Below are 15,265 nucleotides of genomic sequence, written 5' to 3' on the forward strand. Positions count from 1 at the left end.
GTGTCATTTGATACTGAAAGATTTAGCAAATTTATTCTGCAATCTATTCATAATAAATTTCCAACATCAGCAGACCTAGCATTTATAATAAATGTTATAACCCAATGGAAACAGTTCAAATGTGCTTCTGACATTATATGAAACAGACGTCTACTCGAGCATAATGTGGAACAATGAGCATAACATCTGCCTACATTATCTATTTTTCATTTATAAACCTGTGTTTTTATCATCTTGCTGTAATGAATTTCTTGTATTGACATAACAGAAGATACTTGAAGGTTTTCTTGAATGTGTTATTACACAGTGCGTAGCAGACAGGGTTGATGGCACTGTTGGTGTAACACAACCAATATCCTAAGTTCCAGACAATATTTGGGACAGACACTGAGCAGAAGGTGTCAGCAAGCAGTATGGAAACATAAGGGGTCCATGTGATAAGAAATGCCAAAACAATAGCCATGATGGTCCTCGTCACCTTCTTCTCTCGGGAGGCACCTAGTTTCTTTATCTTAGCAGGAGTCTTGCTTGGATTCATTGTACAATGGCCTTCTCCAATATTTCTCTCATTCCTGTTATCGATGGTGAAGCCTGATACTGTTTCTACTCTGCTGGTGCCATCATGGGCAGTGTTAGATTGGCTAAGTATCGTTACACAAGAAAGCTTGGCATCGGCTGCCCGCAAATGGCTTTGTATGGTAAAAATATTTGTACTCTCTTGAATTGTTTCTTCATTCATTTGGTTTGATGCCATTGAACTAAATGAAGTATTCTCATTGGAAACGACTTTGAACTCTCCTTGGGCAAAAGTATCCATTGTTATCTCATTTGGTATTTTGCTCTTGATATGCAGCAACCAATTGGAAGCAGTTGATAAGATGTCGCTCATTCGTTTTTTTGGCTTTTGCTGAATTGGACTGCAACATAATGTGTCCTTGCTTGATTCCGAGTATTCCTTGTCATCCTTTATTCGACTCTTACTGGCATGGGATATGCACACATACAGGACAGCCATGATGAAAGCGGGGAGATAGAAAGCCATAATAAGAATGCCAAGAGTGACAGCTGGGTTTGAAAGGAACTGAATGTAACATTGACCCTCATGAACTGTCCGTGTCCCCACAATGAACTGCCATAAGAGAATGGAGGGAGCCCACAAGATGAATGGCAGCACCCAAGCAGCTGTGATCATCATCAATGCCATCTGAGGTGTCCTCTTCACAGGATAGCTCAAAGGCTTCGTGACACAGAAATAGCGGTCAAAGCTGATGACAACGAGGTTCATGGAGGATGCATTATTGACAACATGGTCTAAGGCAAGCCATAAATCACATACCACTGGGCCCATTGGCCAGTAGCCAAATGCATTGTAAATGGTGTATAGATTCATGCACACTACAGCAACAATCAAATCAGAGAAGGCTAAACTTAAAATAAAATAGTTGTTAATAGTCTTCAAATGTCTGTTGAATATGATGGAAAGAATGACCAAAATGTTTCCGATAGTTGTTATGAAAGTTAACAATCCTGCCAAAACCACAATGATGATCACTTGAAGCATTTTACGAGAACCAATTCTTTCAATATGAAGGAAGTCAGTTAGATTCTTTTATCGATGTTGCATTAGTCATAGTTTTAATTCTGATGTGTAATAAGCACAGATGAATCCTAAATATTGAAAAGAAAAGGAAAAGTTAGGAATCAGATTTTGGTTGCGGCAATTTTAAAGACAATTTGAGGGTGACAAACAAAACCATTTGCACTTACCAATTTCAAACTATTGGTCAAGAAATATGTTGTTTTTAATTCTGAATTCTTTTATTGTATTCACTCAAGGGTTTTGGCTTCAATGGCCTGACTTGCATTTATAACTCAATGCCATTGCCATTGACAAAAAGAGAGGTTAGCTGCTTTTTTGTTCTGCTGCTGTGTATATATTGTTAGTACACCCACAGTCTGGCGGGAGGGAGCTCCAGGACATCACCCCTGCAACAATGAAGAAAAACTGATGCATTTCCAAGTCAAATACTAACTGGCCTGGTGAGTGATTGACAGAAGACCTTGCATATGGTACATTCACGCTTCTGTTGCGCTTGCTTATTCAAATGTTAGTTATATGGATTTGGAAGGAAAAGCGAAAAGAGTCTTTGTGAATTTATGCAATGCATTTTTTGGACAAAATGAATTTGCACAAATTTGTACGAACATGTACAAATTAAAAGGCTGCAACTCACCGGATGGTTTCAAGTTTGCTGAATGATGTTAAAACAGCTTCCTTCCAGGAAAGTTTTGAGTACTTTATCACACTCCCTAACATACACTTGTAGATCATTTTCTGGCCTTTGAGAATCAAAAGATCAGTTACTCACTGCAGGATTCTGAGTCTCTGACTTGCATTTTTGTCCCCATTTTTAAAAAAAGTTAGTCAAGTTCAATTTCTTTCAAGTATTAATCTCTGGATATTGATCTTGGGGGATTCGGTCATGGAGATTGTAATTAATTGTAGGTTCTGTCTTGTTAAGGTGGCAATTGTACTTTTAATTCAATTGGTACAAAATATGAAGGTACGGTTTTTCAACTGTTGAAATGTGAAGTGTCAACAGATTCATTTTCTTTTTTCCATACATTCATGCATAAAAAGTCTAATAAATAACATGTTTTTGAAAAGGAAACGTCATCACCTGTATAAATTTTGCAAAGTATAAGATATATGCATGCTTATTTTCTCTTACAGAGAGACTATTCATTCTATCATGCAAGTTCTTCTTCAAAGACAGGTTCACCTCTGCAAGAACAAAATGAACCTGAGATGGAATCAATTCATGGATGTGACATATATTTGAAAACAGCAGGATAATAATGGAGACTCGCTGACAGGTTTCAATTGTTGTGTATCAATAATTATAAATATTATGCAAATTGTGCAAAATAAAACCCGAAGGAGGATTCTCCAGTTACTGCTGTTTCTAAAGTAAATAGTGGAAACTACATTACACATGTTAGATTGATTACTTTAGGAAAGCTCCTGCAAGAAACACAATGCTCCATGTCTTATATTCCAGATTATTTACACAGTTAATTTTATCCCTTTTAACTATCTTAGAAAGAATGCACAATGTTCACTAAGGTGTGAGCATTAATGATGCCATGCACAATTCAAGACAAGAAATGGGCTAAAGAAAACGTCTGGACAAGAGTGGTAGATCATGCAGGGAAGCAAATGAGATGCAATCATCTGATTAGATAGGGTTAAAAGGTAAGGGATGAGAGTGTGTTAACAGTGGGTGCAGACTGTGGCAAGGAGAAGCTGAAAAGGACTTAGAAAAAAATGATAAACTTCATAGAGATGAAGCAAAGGACTAGCAATAAAATGACCCAGCATGCTTTAATCCGCACTCCAGAGTAAATCATAGCAGCACGGCAGTAACAGCATAATATCTCCCAGATTGCCTAAGGATGTTTGGAGTGAAGTAGGCACAGGTAAATAAATTAGAAATGAAATGACCTTGAAAAAAATCAAATCATTTTTATGTGCAGAATATGTGAATCAACCAAAAGCTGAGATGTAAAAACTGCATTGGGCTTTAAACACTGAGGGGCCTGTGAAGGATGCATCATATTATTGATGTCGGAGAATATTTTGCTCAGCAGCATCAAAAGATCCTATAGCTGATGGGTAGATCGTAGGATCAGGTCATGCATGTTTCAGTCAGTAGGTGAAAACACTTCAAACAGGGTATTGGTGGACGAGCAATCCAATTTGGATGGTAATGTTCTAGTGACATGGCTTGCAATGGGTTAGCAGCTGTTGAATTTACTTTCAGTTAATGAATCTCGAAATAAGAGTTAAAATCTGCTATTGTGTCTGTGAAGTCATTGTCGATTATTGTAAGAACTCATCTATTTTAGCAATGTCCATTTGGGAAGCAATCTGTCTGTCTAGTAGTGATATCATGTAAATACAAACCTAGATCAAAAGTATTATCATGAACTCTTAAATCTCCGTTGAAATTACCAATTGAGCCATTTGAAAGTAGACCAAGAAAAATAAGAGCTAGGCCAAAGTAAAAAAACGGAATAAAACTGCACAGATCTCCTAACACCTATCTGAGCAATAAAAACAGCACAGACACATCCAGGGGACAGGACAGTATAGGTGCAGTGAAGTTATTTTTCCATTTTGTGGCAGAGTACAAGAAGTCAAAATAATCTCGTTGAGTTTGGCCATGAAACTACAGAAAATGCAATATAGAATTGAAACTCACTTTGTTCCAAAACACCAGGGACTTTAGATGATGGGATTTAGGCCTTTTCATTTGTGTTTTGCCATGTAATATAGCTTACACCTGTATCATGACATTCAAATTGCTCAGTGACAAATGAGAACATAAGAAATAGGAGTAGGAGCAGACACCTGGCCCATTGAAGCAGCCCTACCATTCACTAAGATAATGGTTGACCCTTTTGTGGACTCAGCTTCACTTACCTACCCACTCACCAGAACCCTTACTTCCTTTACCGTTCAAAAATCTATCTTTGCCTTAGAAAAGAGCATTAAACGAGATAGTCTGGTTAACATTAATCGTTTTGTTTTTTTTCAGTCCCAACTCTATTGGTATCAATTGTCTCCTTCCACTTAATCAACAAAACGCCTTGTTCTACCTTCCACGGGTGTACACTTCATGAGCAACTTGCACGCCAATTTCACCTGTGACGCCCTGTTAATGTACCGTTCAGTATGAGTGAGTAGAAATACAACATCATGAAAGCAAGATGCGCCTTATCAATACAAAAATATAAATATCATCAAAACCCCCTAAATCTGTGCATTGTCGAACACCCCTCGCGCCCCCCAGCCCGCCAACCTGCCATCCGACCCAGGACAGATATACCGTGTCTGGACATCAGGCTGCGCAGAATAGGTTGTTCATTCGTTGATGAAACAGCCAGAGACCAACATCATCCCTTCAAAGATGTTCTTTCAAACCAGCAATTCTCGCACCAAAAGAATGTCATGCATTCAGCCTGCGATCGTTCAAAGACAGAAGTTGCTAGAAAATTTCAGCCAGGCTGGCAGCATCTGAGAAGAGAGATCGGAGTTAACGTTTCGAGTCTGTTGACCATTCCTTAATCTTGATCTTCGGATCATATCAACCGAGAGCGATATGAAAATGCCCCAATAAGTTGTAATGATGTAGCATCTCTTAGGCCAATAAAGTTTGTTTATTCATTTCGTGTGGGGTAATATGTTCATGTCAGGCCATCGTTTTTAAACAAAAATCCTCTCACCTCAGAAAAAAAATCCCGAATATTTGCACTCTCTGGACTGTCAGCATTGATTGTGAAAAAAAATCACGCGCACAAAACCCGACTCCTTCCATTCCACGAACAGAGTTAGCCGGAACAGAAGAGATAGTATTCAGCAATTTCCCTTCAATATGACTCTCGCGAAGGACTTTTAATTATTTTGTTAATCAGTTTATTCAAAGTTGTGTAAAATTATACGTTCCCATTTTTAAAGAAGAATGTTTGAGAACAAGAAGGAAATCCATCAGCATCCGAAAGCAGAGACAATTAGTAGTTTGGGGGAGCAGTTGAAAAGACACAGAGGTGAGGTGTGTGCTGGCGGTTGAACCATTTGATTCATTCCACCATCCGGATTGAAATTTGTATTCACAGAATGACAAAAGTGTTTTAGCACAAAAGGACGCCATTCTACCTCTCATGCCCGCACGGGATTGTTAAATGAGCATCATTACCGGATGCCAACCTCTTGCTTGTTTTTGCCCCATTACCTTTGGAAATTATTTTTATCGAATTAATCATTCAATGTCCCCTCGCATGCTCGGTTGAACATATTTGAACCTGCCTCCGCTGCAATTCCACGCCTATCCGAATGATTTGCGAGTGAGACGTCGAAACTTCTTTTGCGATATATTTTAAATGTATAGAACAAAACCTCTTGCTCCAAAACAGAAGAGGGAACACTTTTCCTCTCTCTAATGACTACATCCAGCCCTCTCAGGGTTTGGAAAATCTTGATCGGATCTCTTAGTTGTTTTCTACGCCCCACCTGTTGGGATGACCCAGACTTCGCTCTGCCAAGGATTGTTTCCTTGCCCCAAACCTTTGTGTTAATTTTTGTTTTGTTTCTGAAAGTTCTCTGTGTTATTGCATGCCCGACAAAAAAAAGGAGAAAACGCCTGAAGTTGCGCCTGCTGACGGGTTTTGCTCTGCATTGATCAGACAGTGACTAGGGATGACGGGGTAAGTAAGCTTTTCCCACTAGTTCCCGAGATCTGCCATTGACTCACTCAACTGGAGACAGGTTGAAGTGAGATAGTAAAATGTGAGGCTGGATGAACACAGCAGGCCCAGCAGCATCTCAGGAGCACAAAAGCTGACGTTTCGGGCCTAGACCCTTCATCATAGGCCCGAAACGTCAGCTTTTGTGCTCCTGAGATGCTGCTTGGCCTGCTGTGTTCATCCAGCCTCATTTTATTATCTTGGATTCTCCAGCATCTGCAGTCCCCATTATCACAGGTTGAAGTGAGTTCGGCGCGCTACGTTCTTTATTTGAAGGTTGAGTTACTTCAGTCAGAAGGCAAAACTTTAGAATTACGCAATAATGATCGAAGAGCAAATTACTGTAGACGCTGGAATGTGTACTAAAAACGAAAAATCGGATAAGCTTTGGTGAGAGTAATCTAGTTCGAAACGTTAGCTTGCATTCTGTCCACGATACAACCTGAACCGTTATGATCTCCAGCATTTTTTTCGTTCTCAATAACGATCTAAGTTTTTTTTTTAACCAATTCGGACTGGATCTCTCAGGTTACCCTTTCCTTCACTATCTTCCGCTCTTCTCCTGCCTCGATACTGGTGTTAGCCTTGCTCTAAAGTCTGGACACTTTTCCGATCTGAGCTGCGCTTATCAGGGGCGCGGCAGAGGCCGAGCGTTGCCTGTTCCACTCTAGCAGGTGTTTCTTTGGTTCATCTGGCCAGAGGTAGCGTACAGAAAACTGCACATTCCTTTTCGTGCCATTAATGGCCAGAAATTCCTAAAATCCCAACAATCCACGATTCAGTTTATTTTAGAAAACAAAACACTAAGCATAGCTTTCTATGCCAATAAAATTGCTTCGTCAACCCCCAATATAAATCTCCGCACTTATCTTCCTTTTGAAGTCAGCTATCTAAGGAAAAACTAATTGAAATATTACACTCTTCTACCTAGGCCATGCTTATATGCAAAAAGCCCCAGTACACCTGAAAAGTTTCTTTTTTGTTCCCGTCTGGAGAACTATTCATTCCACTATTTTGTATTGTCGACCATCGTCAGGAACATCAAAAAAGTAACAGCTTAGTTCATGCCCCTTCCTGGCCTATTGCCCTCAGCACTGCACGTTTTTACTTTTCAGATCTTGGTCCAATCGTACCTGAAACATGTCTATTGAATTTGCCTCTAATGGGACTAAGGCCATTACATATCCGCTCCCAAACGCTCCGGACTTGGAAAACGTCAATTCAGTGACTTCGTTCTTAGAAAAAAAAATGTTTTGTCTACAAGCATATCGAACGACCCAGCTTTGTTAACTCAATCTACAGCCTCCATCTTCCCCTGGACTCAATCACACACTTAATTTCAGTGCTGGAAATATAGAGATTATTTTCATCGAATCTCACGGAATAGAATCCCTACAGTTTGAAAACAGGCCCTTCAACCCCACGAGTCCACACCGACCCTTAGCATCCCACCCAGGCCCATCGCTCTTTAACCTACCTAATCTACACATCTCTGAACACCACGGGCAATTTAGCATGGCCATCCACCTAGCCTGCACCTTTCAATTGTGGGAGAAAACCCAGGCAGATACAGGGACAGAATGTGTAAACTCCACAGTCAAACGGGAGCGCAATCGAGCCCTGATCCCCGGTGCCGTGAGGCAGCAGTGCTAACCATTGAGCCACCGTGCCGCTCGCTAATGCCAATCCGGACATTTGCGATCTGCTCAGTTAAGTGAGAATTGAGATAATTTCTCCAGTTTAAATTCTTGGAGTAGTACAGGTCAATAGTAGCGTGTTTAGCACTGAGCATCTCTTTAACTTATTTTTAAGATCAATCAGGTTTCTTCCACGCCCCTGATCTGTGTGTTATAATGTTGTCAGCTCTCGATGAACGAATTGTCAAACTGATGTTCCAATGCCACATTGAAATATCTTTCCACTATCCCTTCAGGCAGGTAATTTCAGCCCCTGAGCCTGCATTCACTAGAAGAAATCCTTCCTGCAACCTTTGTTTTGATCGTTAAACATTAAATGTGATCTCGCCGATCTGTCACAGCAGGAAAGCATTATCTCCGAGAAAAATTAACATCAGCTGCGAATGGTTTCTGTCAATGGAGAATGACGCTTCTGTTTCGGTTAGACAATATTTAATGTCAAAATTTGAAATGATTGCTAACGTGGTAAACAGCCTTTCCAAGATCAGGTAAAGAGAGATGCAAAGAGTCTATCGATTCTAACCTGTTCATTGGGCACACATTTTTCACTCATGTCAACTCTGTTCTTTATTTATCTAAATCTGTCATCATAGCCATCTTTAATGCCATATGCGTTCCCAATTGCCCAAAAAGACAAAATTATACTATTCAAACCAAGGATGCACCGTTTATAATTCTAATGACTATATAGTTAGTACTCCCTGAGCTGTCTTCTACTATCCTTATTCATCTAACCTGTGCCCCCTCCAGTGTCTTTATCTCATGTTTGTTTTATCACAACCAGATCGCTATGATGAGTGTGCAGTGAACTTCAAGTAAGGCTCGCTATCACCGTTCTGACCGTTCAGAATGAAGTGTTGATTCGTCATTGGCTTCCTTATCGAGGTGACTGGTGTTCATACAGATGTTTCATCACCATGTGAGTTAAGATAATCAGTGCGGCCTCAAATGAGACGACGTTGTTTTACACAGCATGAAACCTGTTTAATGTGTCAAACAAAATATACTTATACTGCAAGACCAACTTTACATCCCATACAGAATTTGTTACACATGTTGATCATAGTAGGATGAAATTAGCGTTGAAAGAAAGCGGTAAGGTGATGGATTTCCTTTGCCATTCCATCCCTGGGCCTCTGATTGTTCTGTAGCTTCCACTGAAGAATGGTATGTGTCTGACTGTGAGGGCATTGATTAGCAGAATCAGAACAAATACTGCCTTTTGATTGAGAATGTAGTGAAGACGCTTAGCAGTAATCAATACTCCCAATTCCATATCAATACTAAGCACATAAGAACAAAACCAAGAAGCATTGCAGAGCTGATACATCCTGATGGATATATAATACCACACGATATTCTTCAAAAGGTATAGCACAATATATGTTACACAGCCTCCACTATAATTTTCTTTGCGAAATATTTAGTTTTCAGCTTCTGGCAACAAATATCCACAAATCAATTGACTGTGATTGGCAGTGAAGCAGGCAGTGCAGTATGCGACTGCATAAAACAGGGCACTATACAAATTACACGCGAGTCAACGAAAATAAACTGCTTCCAGAATGTTATCAGGATGCGCCTCAGTATAATGTCGAAATTTACAGCTAGTAGATGTACTCCTGCCATGGCAATCAGGTAACGTGCAATGTATTTGAAATCTTGCAATCTCCCCGAGATAGGATCACAATTGTCACTCTTTTGAATGTGGAGAACCGAGGGAAATTAGGCTTCGGCTTCCGCTCAATGGTGCCAGATTCAATGAGCACATACAATGGTATAAAGGAAAGGTATCTTAAATGTAGAATTGTTTTCATCCTGATATTGTTCTCTACATTCTACTAAACTGTTACTTACCAAAATGAAAGAAAAGAAGAAATGATCCTTTATAGACAATTGGATAACAGTTTCAGTGGCTATCAAGAAATAGAAACTAAGAAAATAGTGCATTTTTTTTCTGGTCAATGCAGTCCTCTATGCTGATGTAGTTACAGTATTTGTACAGACAAAAGGACATGTGCAAATGCACATGCATTATCTATCTCTTGCCTGTGTTATATATTCTCCCATGATCAATGATAACCAAATTGTAGTTATGATCAACTTTACCAAAAAAAGTCTGCAGGCAGCCAATGAATTCCAGCTCCCCAGAATCTTTGGTCACAGGATGCCTAACTCTCACCTTGAGCAATAAGAGAACTTTCAGCTTTTACCATCGTAAAAACAATAAAAGGACTCACAGAAGTAGGGTACTTATATACCATTGAATTCATACTTTCTCTAATTGTAACCAATGTCCTGCAATATTGAACTCGGTTTCACGTTAGCATTCAATATGCAAGAAATTACCAAAAGGCAATCTCAAAATATGTTCTCTTTTTTTCGGCCACATGATATGATCGCCTGTATTTATTATAATACCCAATCAGATTCAGAAAATCACTGATGATGTTACCTAGAATGGTGATGAAACTGAATTCTGAACTATTAGGGTGATAAATATCAACATCTAGGTCCAGACTAGAGAGTTTCACGAAATTTAGCATCATTTATATTTTTCTGATAACTTTCTTTGATAATCTGTACTGGAGGTTTGCAGAATGTTTCTGTATGCAGAGGAAATCAGCAAGTGAGACAAATGTTGAACATGACGATATGTTACTACTTGAATTCAGAATGAGCAGGTGACGATGCAATGAGTAAATCAACTGAAAACAAAACGCTCGGCGACACCGATAATACATGTGAATCGGCTGATTTAGAGGGATGAGAACAGCAAATCAGTGAAACATGATTCATGCAACAAGAAAAACGAGAGGCTTAATGAGGAGACTTACCTGGGACGCCAATTGCAGCAAGGGTATGATAGAATACAGCTTCAAAGTGAGCACTGAAATGATACATCACCCATTCGTCTGTTTCTGTGCAGCCACTGATCCCTGATGGTGCCAGAGGTACTACAGCTGCTGACACAAATAAATTGTATCTTGAAAGGTGCCCCTTTATTAAGAAAAAGTGGTAATACCCTGGTGGCTCCATCCTGTTCCACAGAGAACAGCATTACTTAAGGACACAGAACACACAGATTTAGTTAACACATTCCAATCTAAGACAGGGTATGCCTTAAAAGATATCTGAATTGTCAATTTGAATATTTCTTGAAAGACCCGCAGTGCCCCCACGTTAAGCACAATCTAAAACAGCCTGAGGTTCTCTATGGGCGTATTCTGTCTTGTGAAGATGATAGCTTGCCCCGTTATGGCAATCTCTGAGTTACAATATAGGTCTGGAAATCTGATGTGGCATCATGGCCCAAGGTGCATCCACAATAGTTGAAGAACTTGATTAAAGGAGTTGCAGATTTTACTGGCTTTTTCACTGACCTATCTTCCTGGTCAGCTGTTGAAACGTTTTCATATCATCTTTCAAAATGAGCCCTAGGCAGCCAAGATCGAGAGGACTGAAACATAAGCACGTTCATACATCTCACAACCTGGAAAACATTAGGAACACAAACAGACATTGCTGGAAAAACTCAGGACGTCTGACAGCATCTGTGAAGTTAACCTTTCGAGCCCAGTGCCCCTTCTTTGGAACTAACTTTCAGTTCTGAAAAAGGTCACTGGACTCAGAACATTAATTCGGCTTTGTTTCCATAGGTGCTGTCAGACGTCTTGTGTTTCTCTGTTTCTTTTTCTCCCCAGAACTTCAGCATCTGCAGTTTGTTGTTTTATTTTAGGGTACAGAGGTCCATGTCCGTTCAAATTATTTGCAGTGGCATCTGTCAACATTCGATCTTCGGAGCAATTCGCTCCTGAGCACAAATTATTGATGACAAAAACCCCTGAGCCATTTGCTTATTATATTTCCACCATGCATCTAATGAACATAACCGAGCCAATGGAGATATTGTGGGGTTAACATGTATGCTATTGGCATGACCTCTGATTTGATTTGTTGCCTGTAGCTGGCATGGACATGTCTGAGATGACTATGATGGAAACTGAGTCAACAAAGTGTGAAGCTGGATGAACACAGCAGGCCAAGCAGCGTCTCAGGAGCACAAAAGCTGAGGTTTGGGCCTAGACCCTTCATTTATGATGGAAACCCCTCAGGTTTTGTTCTTGTTCCCTCGATCTCGACAATATAGAGGTGAGCACTGATGAGGGAAACGTAAATGTTTTGTGTTCTATCTCAGATTGCTGTCACTCTTTTCCCAATAATCATTAAGAAAACAACAACAGAGATGTTGCAAACATAAATAATGTATTTGCAATGAGTCTACCCATTTCACCATCAATAGGCGTTGACTATTGTTAACACCTGACTGTTAACTGTCAATTGTAGAAGGCAGACAGAGGAAACTTTCAACTGCCAGTGTCACATGTCGATGCTAATACATAGGGATATGCCTTGGCCAGGAAACTCCCGCGTATTGATCAGAAAGTTTCCCTTTTCCTTTGCCCCGTGCCCCACACACAAGCAATGGGCTCTGTGAGTGGGCGCCCCCCCCCTTCTCATTTGTTGTATATTATACAAATGCTCGCCAGCACAGGTGATACTTGATATGCCCATTCATTACCCTCCCAGCGAGGCTATATCAACAGAGACAGGATGTAAGATGGAACTGGGATGGAAGAGGGGTAATGTGACGGCAGGAATTGGCAAGGCAAATCCCAAGTGGGATAGAATTAGAGTGAATAGGGAAGGCAGGCTACGAGTGGAAAACGTTTTAAACCCGTAGTAGCTCAGGGAATATCAGTGGAGTGGTTAAAATGAGTTAAATTTTCAGATGAAGTGGAGTTGCTATCAGTACAGAAGATAGATGGAATCCTAGACTGAGCCAATGGAAGAGTGAACAGACATTGGAGGATGTCTAAAGGCAATGTATCAAATTTGTTAGTAACAAATTAGATTAAGACAAAACAAAAGAGTAGATGTTACAGCAAGAGAAAATATATGTCGAGATTGTGTGTGATTGGGCACAGAACAATCATTTAGTGCAACAGGATGATAGAAAAGAAGAAAGAAGAGAATGAGCCAACAAAATTTTAAGCAGATAAAAAAATAGAGGCACCAGTTTTGATACAAAATTGTTGGCTCAGTGTTGAATTCAGGAGACAATGGTTGCCTAATGAGAGATGAGGTGAGCTTTCTCAAGTGAGAGCACAAAGCGGTGGAGGAACTCTACATTTCTATGGAGATAAAAGCAGAGTTAATGTTTCAAGTACCATGACCTTTCTTCAGAACTCATTGAAATTGAAACATTATTTCTATTTCTCTCTCTACAGAAGTTTGTAGACCTGTCGTGTTTCTTCAGCATTGTCTGAATTTACGTCAGATTCCCAGTATCCACCATCTTCTGTGTTTATTTCGGATTTGTCAAGGTTGAGTCTGAAAAGGGGCAATCGGAATCTGAAATAGGAGAAACCGGAAGTCGTGATTGCATTTGCCAACGTGTTGGGGGTACTGAAATGGCAGACAATGCAGGTCAAAGTTGTCATAGTCTTAGGGACGCTCCTTTATTGGAGAGGGATGATTGATTGTCGTTTAACCTTAAGGTCGCCCATCTCAGTTTATAGAAAAGACAATTGATTTTAAAAAAGACAGACATTTAGAAAAAAAAACCTGAGCCACAGAGAAGAAATATCACTGTGAGGAAGAAATAGTCCAGGAAGGTGATAAACTGAACCATAGTTAACCAGGGAAGATAAGTATAATACAAAACATAAAAATAAAGCACAATATGGCATTAACCAGTTGTCAGTAAGATAGATGTGAAAGTTTCAGAAGCCAAACATGTAATATGAGCGAAAGGAAAGAGCACGTAATCACACTTGTGTTCTCATACTATCTCGGTTTAATTTGTTTGAGTAAATTTAAAATTTATATTAGAGTTAACTTTATAATATTGTGCTTATATTTGCAACCATTAAATCCTTTCAATTTCGGCATAATGTGGCTAATCATTTGTTGGTATAAGTGCTATTGTGTTCACACCGTTTTTGTCTTCTTAAATAGTTTTGTCTATAAGTTAGGAAGGTCAATTATACTCTTTCCACGTATTCAAACATAACAGATTTGAAACCAAAAGTTGTCAGTGACGTATTTATTCCAGATTTAATAGTTATTTCATCGAATTGATCTAGAATTGAGAAACAAAAAAAAATAAAGATTTCAATCTTTGAGTTCTGCCTGAAAAAGCATCTCTTTTATTTTAATGAAAAGGCAAGTACTATTTTGAACAATCCTTTTTTCTTTGAAAGTGGCAAAAAGAAAACTGAATGGAAAGGACGAGTCCATAGATAAATGCCAACTCGGGCAGCAGTCAGGATCTGACATCAATCAATGTACATCACCCTTAAGAGCCATGTTTAAATTGTTCATGCATCTCTCACAATTAGAAATAATTCTGCTTCCTCTTGGAAATTTAGAACTAAAGATATAATTGATTCTACGGCGGTTTGTGGCTTTGAAGGAATTAATAAGGAGCAGATTTCAGCAATCATAGTCTGCAGTATGTCTGACATTGTCTGCACTTAACCAGCAGTGGAAGGCTGTTGAGGCATTCAAGAAAGACAAGAGACTAGATATCAACTGGTACTCCAAACTGAAGTGGACAACAAGAACTGAACCATGCCCATAAAGTCACCGTTTGTGCTTTACTAAGTATTCTTTAGAAAATAATTACGTTTTCTGAGGTAATACATTAGATTGTCTCTCGTTTCCATTTGTATTAAAATATCAAATTATGCTTTTCTTAACTTTTCCCATTAATAATGTTTCACTTATCACCTTCCTTGAATTTTTCTTTCACACAAGGTTATATCCATTTTCTTCTATTCTGCTATTTTCCCTTGACTATATTTTCTGCAAAATACCTTTTCCTGTGAAGCCCAACTTCCTCTGCCCTCATTCGTTTGTAATTACCCTGATGTAAGTTTAGCACTATTGCTTCTGACCTATGCTTCCCACTTTCAAACTGAATGATAAATTCTGCCATGTTATGACCACTGCTTCCTTGGCGTCTCTTATACTGAGATCATTTACTGGACTTGCCCCATTAACTAATGCAAGGTCCAAAATAGTCTGGTTAAGAACAAAGGACAAAGAATGAAGAAAATTGCAAGACAGGAACAGGCCATTCAGCCGTCCAAGCCTGCGCTGATCCAGACCCTCTATCTAAACCTGTTGCCTATTTTCCAAGGATCTGTATCCTCTGCTCCCTGCCCATTCACGCGTCAGTCTAGATACATCTTAAA

The 15,265-nt window shown here is 39.5% G+C and overlaps 1 protein-coding gene across 1 annotated transcript; it reads right to left on the reverse strand.

The window, feature by feature from the left end:
- Positions 1 to 229: 229 nt before the first annotated feature.
- Positions 230 to 15,006, reverse strand: LOC125467731 (muscarinic acetylcholine receptor M2-like). Its single transcript, XM_059639601.1, has 5 exons — positions 14,885 to 15,006; positions 13,293 to 13,418; positions 10,841 to 11,043; positions 2,235 to 2,340; positions 230 to 1,577 (listed from the first exon to the last, which is right to left on the reverse strand). Exons 1-5 carry the CDS (start codon positions 15,004 to 15,006, stop codon positions 230 to 232), a joined length of 1,905 nt encoding a protein of 634 aa, XP_059495584.1.
- Positions 15,007 to 15,265: the final 259 nt, after the last annotated feature.

Source organism: Stegostoma tigrinum, chromosome 34 (assembly GCF_030684315.1).
Source record: "Stegostoma tigrinum isolate sSteTig4 chromosome 34, sSteTig4.hap1, whole genome shotgun sequence".
Classification (NCBI taxonomy): domain Eukaryota; kingdom Metazoa; phylum Chordata; class Chondrichthyes; order Orectolobiformes; family Stegostomatidae; genus Stegostoma; species Stegostoma tigrinum.

Coding starts and splice junctions, on each gene's coding strand:
- LOC125467731 (XM_059639601.1), bottom strand. CDS start 15,006: ATGGCAGAATTTATCATTCAGTTTGAAAGTGGGAAGCATAGGTCAGAA. Junction 11,044..13,292: donor CGACAGGTCTACAAACTTCT/GTAGAGAGAGAA, acceptor TCTGTGGAACAG/GATGGAGCCACCAGGGTATT. Junction 2,341..10,840: donor TGCTGCAATTGGCGTCCCAG/GTAAGTCTCCTC, acceptor TGATTCTCAAAG/GCCAGAAAATGATCTACAAG.